Source organism: Boleophthalmus pectinirostris, unplaced genomic scaffold (genome assembly GCF_026225935.1).
Source record: "Boleophthalmus pectinirostris isolate CB_2022bp ecotype Guang Dong unplaced genomic scaffold, ASM2622593v1 HiC_scaffold_3, whole genome shotgun sequence".
NCBI lineage: Eukaryota > Metazoa > Chordata > Actinopteri > Gobiiformes > Gobiidae > Boleophthalmus > Boleophthalmus pectinirostris.
Genome location: NW_026571299.1, coordinates 9,122,319 through 9,132,437, shown reverse-complemented (window position 1 = coordinate 9,132,437; position 10,119 = coordinate 9,122,319). Strand labels below are relative to the sequence as shown.

Sequence of the window (10,119 nt, the reverse complement as noted above, 5' to 3'; positions counted from 1 at the left end):
GTGTTTTTCATATTCACTTTGCACAAGAAGTGGTTTAACAAAGACTTTTAATATCACAGCCATGATTTAGTCTTTATTTTTTATTGAACTGTATCGAACAGATTTGAAACATATTGTGCCAAAGATGTTCATTTTTGTCTTCTTATATACTTTAACTTCTTTTTAAAGACAATGCAGTAAAGTGTGTTTACCTTGTTGACATGTTTCGGCTGCTGGCTGCGAGCCATCTTCAGCACAAAAAGATAAAGCACAACAGGAAAACCTAAAATCCACCATATCAGACTCTGTAAAAGGAACAACCACATTATGGATCTGGACGGGGCTCGGGTCATTGGATCAGAAAACAACAAGTTCAAACGCTGGATCAAGGAGGACGATGAAATCAGGAAACGAGGCACAGACAGTATTAACCGTGATGACGGAGCGTTCCTCCTTTCACACACCTGGGACACCCTCCTCCAGAGACACCGGGCGACGGGAGGCGTGGTCAGTCTGAGCCACCTGCAGGTCCATCAGGTCTGACCACGCCCACAGGAAGTAACAACAGCTGATATACGACACGTCACCACCAACACCGAGGACACTTCTGAAGATATTGCTTGCAGCTGAAACATGTCAACAAGGTAAACACACTTTACTGCATTGTCTTTAAAAAGAACCCAAGAAGTTAATAAAACATATCGTATCGAATCGAAAGTGTACTGTATCGAGATATGTATTGTATTGGCAACTTCTTAATGATACCCAGCCCTATTTATAATTCAAGTCACAGATCTGACATGAAACCCGGCCTTATGGTATTATCTGCTTGTTTATGCTGATAGATGATAAGTTTAAAGCCACACTCTGGAACATTGTAGGGAAAGAAAGGACACAGAGTTACCAGGAGTGGGGTTTGAACCACGAGGACTTCTGTCCACTGGATCTTAAGTCCAACACCTTCACCACTCGGACATCCTGGTGCTGAATTTGAAAAATGTTATAATGCACCTTCAGTAAATTATTAATGTTTAATCCACATTTATTTTTTATCTACATTTATTAATCTACATTTTAAGTACAGTAAGAGAATAGAAACAGGTACTCAAAAATCAAGATATCTGACTATTATTATGTACAGTGCAGCATCTGAGCAGAATAAACTGAATAATATCGAGCTTTATATTTATGATTTGACTCTGGGTGTTTCTAAAATCTAAGAGGACTTTTTAGTGGTTCGGTTTTACACTGTAGAGGCTCGTAGAACAGTTTGTATGGAGTATTGAAGAGCGTGCCAAGTGTTACTGTGAATAATACACAAGGGACAATAGAGGAGCCTGGCCCAGTGCCACAAGAGCACTCAGATCTGGACCAGGCTGAACCAGGACTGAAGTAGGGATGAACAAGAACTAAACCAGGACTAAAGCAAGACTGAACCAGGGCTGAACCAGGATTAAACCAGGACTGAACTAGGACTAAATCAGGGCTGAACAAGAACTAAACTAGGACTAAAGACAGGCAGAACCAGGACTGAACCAGGATTAAACCAGGGCTGAAAAAGAACTAAACCAGAACCAGCAGGATGAACCAGGATTAAACCAGAGTTGAACAAGAACTAAACCAGGACTAAAGCAAGATGAACCAGGACTGAACCAGAACTAAAGCAGGATTGAACAAGAAACTAAACCAGGACTGAACCAGGGACACATAAGGTCACATCAGGAGGTACAGGAGGGTAAATGTTACCTGGTTCATGCCAGATTGATTTGTGTATCAGTCTGAATTTAATTCCACACTTTATCAATCTGGAACAGCTCTCGCTGAAAGAGAGACGACGACTATTTGAATCTGATCGGTTATAAAAGATCAGCAATTTCGGCAATTTCTGAACCATCTGCAGCTAAAATATTCACCCAATCGTCACACAAGTTGGCACACACATAACCGGGGTACACTGGATGTTACAGTTTGAAACGGGGCAAGGTCACATGAAGGTCAAGGTAACCAAGGTCAAATATGCGTTTTTGGTCATAACTCGATCGAGCTCGAGCAACGGGAGTGAGTCTCAAAATCTCAGAAAAATTATTATCTATTTATAATTCAACGCATTTGTATAGTAAAATATTAATAGTTTTCGAGCTAATCACTAATTATAACAGTTCCTTTCTCTTTCAATGTAGCTGTTAAAATTCTAATTGGAAAAAAAATTATTTTAATTTCTTCTTTTTCTGGTGATACACAACACACTGATCTACAGTCACACAACTAACATATACACAACTCATGAACAGTTTTACATTTTGGTTACACACTAGTAAACACACAGACATTCTCACACAAATGTTCATGGGCCTGTACAGATACACACATTGCATTGTGGATATAACGATCATGTGATATGGGCTGGGCTCCTCATGAACTGCTTCTGTGACTGATGCCTCATGGGGGACCAGGTTGCTTCTGATTGCGCTTGGTTTAGTTTCATTACTTGATTGAGTCTTTACACTGATATACTGCCATTGCGTTTGTCATCGTGTTTGTTCCCGACTTGGAAGTGGAGCACGCGGCGATGTTTAACTCAAGAGATTATGTGTTTGCGAGTTCGGAAATGCGGCGTTACGACGTGCAGCTAAAACCCCTGACTGTGGCGTCTGGCGCGCGCTGTGGCCTGGTTGTGCGGTGTCTCTAAAGTGGGGTTTATATTAAGCTCTGTGTGGGCAGTTTGGGGACACTTCTGATGAATGAGTTTAGCTCTCGACTTCTTTAACCTCCACACATCTGCACACACTCGCCCCGCATCACTGAATATATTAGTGTCTCTTTAAAGGGACCATGTTACGCTGTTTGCTGGTCTGTGTCATGATGTTGTTTCCTCGTTACAAACAGATCTGGAGTTGTGTTTTGTTTTATTCACACATGTTTAACACACAAATCCTGCATATTTACGCTGAAAACACTCTGTTCCGCCTTGTGATGTCGTGTACAGGAAGTGCTCCGGTTACATGCCGCCACTCCGACACCGACGTCCAGTTGTCGGAGTGGCGGCATTTACATTTTTTAACAAACGTGCCTGCATTTTTTTTTTTTTTTCCTTGGTCGGAAAGGTTGGAGCACTTCATTATGCCGTTCCAAGGTCATTTTTAAGTTACAGCGGCACGTTTTTCAGGACAATACTGTCATGGACTAATGGCGTAGGAGGCGCAGTGTGGGCGGCATGGTTTAGTCCTGGTTATAGTCCTTTTTTTAGTCATGGTTTAGTCCTGGTTTAGTCCTTTCCTGGTTTAGTCCTTTTTTTTTTTAGTCATGGTTTAGTCCTGGTTTAGTCCTTTTTTTAGTTTTTTAGTCATGGTTTAGTCCTGGTTATAGTCCTTTTTTTAGTCATGGTTTAGTCCTGGTTATAGTCCTTTTTAGTCATGGTTTAGTCCTGGTTTAGTCCTTTTTTAGTCCTGGTAGTCCTGTTTAGTCCATGTCCTTTTTTTAGTCCTGGTTTAGTCCTTTTTTTTAGTCCCGATTTTAGTTCTGGTTTAGTCATGGTTTAGTCCTGGTTTAGTCCTTTTTAGGTTTAGTCCTGGTTTAGTCCTTTTTTTTAGTCATGGTTTAGTCCTGTTTAGTCCTGGTTTAGTCCTGGTTTAGACCTGATTTTAGTCCCGATTTTAGTTCTGGTTTAGTCCTGGTTTAGTCCTGGTTTAGTCCTGGTTTTAGTCCTGGTTTGGACCCGATTTTAGACCTGGTTTAGACTTGGTTTTAGTCCTGGTTTGGACTTGGTTTTAGTCCTGGTTTTAGTCCTGGTTTAGACTTGGTTTTAGTCCTTTTTTTAATCATGGTTTAGTCCTGTTTAGTCCTGGTTTAGTCCTGGTTTAGACTTGGTTTTAGTCCTGATTTAGACTTGGTTTTAGTCCTGGTTTGGACTTGGTTTTAGTCCTTTTTTTAGTCATGGTTTAGTCCTGTTAAGTCTTGGTTTAGTCCTGGTTTAGATCTGATTTTAGTCCCAATTTTAGTTCTGGTTTAGTAGTCTGTTTAGTCCTGGTTTAGTCCTGGTTTATTCCTGGTTTTAGTCCTAGTTTACACTTAGTTTTAGTCCTGGTTTAGCCCTCGTTTTAGTCCTTTTTTTAGTCATTGTTTAGTCCTGCTTAGTCCTGGTTTAGACCTGGTTTTAGTCCTGATTTTAGTCCTGGTTTAGACCTGATTTTAGTCCTGGTTTAGACCTGGTATAGTTTAGCTTTGGATACGTACACAGACTAATAATAAATAGTTCTGTCTGTTTTTGATTCTAACATGGCTTAAAGTTCCCAAGAGTCAAGTTAGCGTCGTAATTATTCACCACAACGACTTTATTCGTGCTTTTCACAACATTTAGAGGCCATACTGAAGTTTACTAGTAACGATATGAAATGAACAATGAAACGTTTAATAATCAGAACACACTCACTCACTCACGCATATATGAAGCAGCTTTTTTTTTTCTTTATACAAAACTAATTGTGACTAAATGTTTGTGTTTCAGTCTGAACTACAGCGGCATGTGCCTGGCGTCTGATGCCCAGTTCAGTGACTTCCTGGACGGGATGGGACCAGCGCAGTTCGTGGGCCGACAGACGCTGGCCACCACCTCCATGGGTAAGAGTTTAAAGGACACAAAACAAAAGAAAAAAAGAACAGCGAGCAAACGAGTGTGGAACAGCAACACAGTATTTAAAGGGAATAAGACATGTTAGCTCATTTCACCAAAACAATTATTTGTGTTTAGGATTTTTTAGGTTCCAGAGCACAAGAAAATAGAGACTTTTAATTTTTTTTAATAATAAGGATTTTGAGCTCAGAAAAAGTTTATGATCTAAAACTAGGTAAAAATCGCCACAAAATCCAACACTTTTGCCTATTAAAAAATCCTTGACAAGACTTAAAGGTTGTATGGAGGATTCTTTTTTTAGTTTCAAATTATCAGTGAAAGTTTAAAATACCATTACAGAGACACAGCAGCCTTGTAATTATGATGATCCAAAAAAAAAAAAAGAATGAAAATCTATCAACTGTGGACGTAGTGAGGCCAGATAAACATCAGCCAATAGGTAACAAGGCTACCTCATTTTCTATTGGCTGTTAGGTTGTCAATCAATCTCCCTACGTTTCTAGTGTGACTGACTCGTCGGCGTGCGGGGATTATGCGGTTTATGCAGCGGTTTCTTAGAGGCTTTTTCAAACTGCAGCTTTGCAAAGCACAAAAGTTCGAAGACCAAACTGAGGTGATTCTTGGAGATTCCTTCCAGCGATTGTGCGACTAAAAATTCGCATTTGCTAAATTATTTCTTGACATGTTACTTCAACAGTAATTCTGAACATGCACTGGATGTAAACAAGCGTGATTTCTAGAGTAAAGAGACGGGAGGAGGTGTTTCTACTGAGGCTGTGGAGGAGGAAGGTGGTGTTACGCATGCACAATATTTGAAAAAGGACTGTCGCTGTATTTCTCTTCCCTTAAAAAATCCTCTATACAACCTTTAATAGACCTTTTAGTTGTGGGTAAATTCTTTGTGGACAGAATGTTTATCCTTTGTCGACCTTGTTGGGTGAAGATTTGGTGATGGGGCAGATTTATGAAGCTGGTGGAGAATATGTGAGACATTTCCACAGATATTTGAAAGAAAACCATTAATGTAAGCGACGTTTACCAGGTTTAGAACTGGTTTAGTATTGGTTTTAGTCCTGGTTTAGTCCTGGTTTAGACCTGATTTTAGTCTTGGTTTAGTTCTGGTTTAGACCTCACTTTAGTCCTGATTTTAGACCTGGTTTAGTCCAGGTTTAGACCTAGTTTTAGTCCTGACTGGTGATGGGGCAGATTTATGAAGCTGGTGGAAAATACACAAGACATTTCCACAGATATTTTGTCATAGAAAAGCATTAACGTGAGTGACGTTTACTAGGGTTAGACCTGGTTTAGTCCTGGTTTTAGTCCTGGTTTAGACCTGGTTTATTCCTGGTTTAGTCCTGGTTTAGACCTGGTTTTACTCCTGACTTTAGTCCTGATTTTAGGCCTCAGTTTAGACCTGGTTTAGACCTGGTTTAGTCCTGGTTTAGACCTGGTTTTAGACCTGGATTATTTCTGATTTTAGTCCTGGTTTAGACCTGGTTGAGACCTGGTTTTAGTCCTGATTTTAGTCCTGGTTTAGTCCTGGTTTAGACCTGGTTCAGACCCGGTTTTAGTCCTGATTTTAGTCCTGGTTTAGACCTGGTTTAGACCTGGTTTAGTCCTGGTTTAGACCTGGTTTAGACCTGGTTTTAGTCCTGATTTTAGTCCTGGTTTAGACCTGGTTTTAGTCCTGATTTTAGAACTGGTTTAGACCTGGTTTAGTCCTGGTTTTAGTCCAGTTTTAGTCCTGGTTTAGACCAGGTTTATTCCTGGTTTAGTCCTGGTTTAGACCTGGTTTTAGTCCTGATTTTAGTCCAGATTTTAGGCCTCAGTTTAGACCTGGTTTAGACCTGGTTTAGTCCTGGTTTAGTCCTGGTTTAGACCTGGTTCAGACCTGGTTTTAGTCCTGATTTTAGTCCTGGTTTAGACCTGGTTTAGTCCTGGTTTAGACCTGGTTTAGACCTGGTTTTAGTCCTGATTTTAGTCCTGGTTTAGACCTGGTTTTAGTCCTGATTTTAGAACTGGTTTAGACCTGGTTTAGTCCTGGTTTTAGTCCAGTTTTAGTCCTGGTTTTAGACCTGGTTTATTCCTGGTTTAGTCCTGGTTTAGACCTGGTTTTAGTCCTGATTTTAGTCCTGGTTTAGACCTGGTTTTAGTCCTGATTTTAGAACTGGTTTAGACCTGGTTTAGTCCTGGTTTTAGTCCAGTTTTAGTCCTGGTTTTAGACCTGGTTTATTCCTGGTTTAGTCCTGGTTTAGACCTGGTTTTAGTCCTGATTTTAGTCCTGGTTTAGTCCTGGTTTAGACCTGGTTTAGACCTGGTTTAGACCTGGTTTAGTCCTGGTTTAGACCTGGTTTTAGACCTGGATTATTTCTGATTTTAGTCCTGGTTTAGACCTGGTTGAGACCTGGTTTTAGTCCTGATTTTAGTCCTGGTTTAGTCCTGGTTTAGACCTGGTTCAGACCCGGTTTTAGTCCTGATTTTAGTCCTGGTTTAGTCCTGGTTTAGACCTGGTTTAGTCCTGGTTTAGACCTGGTTTAGACCTGGTTTTAGTCCTGATTTTAGTCCTGGTTTAGACCTGGTTTTAGTCCTGATTTTAGAACTGGTTTAGACCTGGTTTAGTCCTGGTTTTAGTCCAGTTTTAGTCCTGGTTTAGACCTGGTTTATTCCTGGTTTAGTCCTGGTTTATTCCTGGTTTAGTCCTGGTTTTTTCCTGGTTTAGTCCTGGTTTAGAACTGGTTTTAGTCCTGATTTTAGCCCAGATTTTAGGCCTCAGTTTAGACCTGGTTTAGTCCTGGTTTAGACCTGGTTTAGTCCTGGTTTTAGTCCAGTTTTAGTCCTGGTTTAGACCTGGTTTGTTGGTTGAAGATTAGGTGATGGAACATATATTTTATAGAAAAACATTAAACCATAGAACTAAGATTAAAAAGTGCTTAATTACTTTGATTTCTTCATGTCATCTGCACAGAGCAAAGGATCATGGTCTATGTAGTTCTGTCTGTATTTTTGTTTTTTCTTGATCTATTTTGGTTATTTCGGTTATTGTTACATCCCCACTGACTTATTCCCCACATGTGCTCCAGCGTACAGTGAGATCTGTCCTCCACCTCCCGTGTACTGTCCTTTCTGGCCCCGCGTTAAACTGGGTCAGTCCGGTCCCAGTCCGAGCTCGTCCTTGGCCTGGAAACGGCGAAACCAGCTGGACTTGACTCAAGCTCGGCCAATGTTTCGCCGTTACGTAAATACGAGCCAAAATAACTACACAAAACTGCAGATTCTGAGCCGCTTGTTCTTTCGCAGAGAGATCGAAAAGCAAACAAAAACTCCCGGGCTGATAACGCGGCTTTAATTCGGACTGGAGATTGTTTCAGATTTCAAAAACTTCAAAAATTGACTCTCGTGAGCTTCAAGACGTGTTATAATGTTGTTACTTCCTCCTCGTTCAAGTTCGAAATGCTCTGGTCCACCTCGTGATGTCATGAAGTGGTCGTTTTCAAGTTAACAGCCGATATTTTTATACCTTTTGTTCAGTAGAAATCGGCAATTCCAGGTGTGAAATCATCCAAATGATTCTAGTGAAGGTGTACGGAGTTTAAAAACACAGTGGAGCAGTTTCTGTATTGCCGCGTGACATCACAAGGTGGAGCGGAGGGTTTGAAATCTGTGTATCATTCGTTCGTTTGTTTTTCAAAATAAAAACGAAAATAAGAAAATGAAAACAACAACTACTTTCTTCATTATTTGTCTCCAAAACGAAAAGGAAAAAAACAGATGACGATTTGTTTTTTCAGTTTTCAATTTTTTGTTTCAATGAAAAATGGAAAAAAAAAACGGATAACGGCCTTTTCCAGTTAAACTGTGATGCTGAACTGAACCAGGTCTAAACCAGAACTAAACCAGGTCTAAACCAGAACTAAACCAAGACTAAACCAAGACTAAACCAGGTCTAAACCAGAACTAAACCAGGTCTAAACCAGGACTAAACCAGGACCAGGACTAAACCAGGTCTAAACCAGGACTAAACCAGGTCTAAACCAGGACTAAACCAGGTCTAAACCAGGACTAAACCAGGACTAAACCAGGTCTAAACCAGGACTAAACCAGGACTAAACCAGGTCTAAACCAGGTCTAAACCAGAACTAAACCAGGACTAAACCAGGACTAAACCAGGTCTAAACCAGAACTAAACCAGGTCTAAACCAGAACTAAACCAGGACTAAACCAGGTCTAAACCAGGACTAAACCAGGTCTAAACCAGAACTAACCAGGACTAAAACCAGGTCTAAACCAGAACTAAACCAGGTCTAAACCAGAACTAAACCAGGACTAAACCAGGACTAAACCAGGTCTAAACCAGAACTAAACCAGGTCTAAACCAGGAACTAAACCAGGACTAAACCAGGACTAAACCAGGTCTAAACCAGAACTAAACCAGGTCTAAACCAGGACTAAACCAGGACTAAACCAGGTTTAAACCAGGTCTAAACCAGGTTTAAACCAGGTCTAAACCAGAACTAAACCAGGACTAAACCAGAACTAAACCAGGACTAAACCAGGACTAAACCAAAACTAAACCAGAACTAAACCAGGACTAAACCAGGTCTAAACCAGAACTAAATCAGGACTAAACCAGGACTAAACCAGGTCTAAACCAGGAAACTAAACCAGGACTAAACCAGGACTAAACCAGGACAAAAACCAGGACTAAATCAAAACTAAATCAGGACTACATCAGGACTTAACCAGGACTAAATCAGGACTAAAACCAGGACTAAACTAGGATTAAATCAGGACTAAATCAGGACTAAACCAGGACTAAATCAAGACTAAATCAGGACAAAATCAGGACTTAACAAAGGCTAAACCAGGACTGAAGTAGGACTAAACCAGAACTGAACCAGGACTAAACCAGGTCTAAACCAGAACTGAACCAGGACTGAACCAGGACTGAGTGTTGGGACGGGCCCAGAGGTGTGCCCGCATAGACCGTCAGGTGACTGCCGGCGAAAGGTCCGGCACAGAGCTGCACGGGGCTGAGCCGTCGCCCGATCGTGCTTTTTGGATGCCCTGCTCCACGAGCTCGGGGTTGTCTCTGTTGGTCGCAAGTCAAGATTAGACCTGGTTTAGACCTGGTTTAGTCCTGTTTTAGTCCTGGTTCAGTCCGTATGCTGCGCAAAAGTTCAGCATCACAGTTTAAGTCAAGGAAATGGGAATTATCTGTTTTTTTCCATTTAAAAACAAAATCGAAAACTGAAAAAACGAATCGTTATCCTTTTTTTTTTTTTTTCATTTTCGTTTTGGAGACAAATAATGAAGAAAATACGAAAGAACGAAATGATACACGCATTGTTTGAGAGTTTGAGAGAAGAACTCAGCCTAAATGTGCAGGTTTGTGTGTTAAACATGAATGAAACAAAACTTAGCTCCAGGTCTGTTTGCGACGATTAAACAACATTGATCAGAAAATAAAGTTATACCAGAATTTTACCCGAATTGTGCCTCCGTGTGTGTCT

At 40.7% G+C, this 10,119-nt stretch overlaps 1 protein-coding gene across 1 annotated transcript in view; it reads left to right on the top strand.

Annotated features, from left to right (window-relative positions):
• The first annotated feature begins 2,587 nt into the window (after positions 1 to 2,587).
• LOC110160457 (cGMP-dependent protein kinase 2-like) overlaps positions 2,588 to 10,119 on the top strand; it is a 33,670-nt gene continuing 26,138 nt past the window's right edge. Inside the window, exons 1-2 of the mRNA XM_055160102.1 lie at positions 2,588 to 2,658; positions 4,484 to 4,596. Coding sequence (XP_055016077.1) covers positions 2,588 to 2,658; positions 4,484 to 4,596 — 184 coding nt within the window. The remainder of the gene's footprint in view (positions 2,659 to 4,483; positions 4,597 to 10,119) is intronic.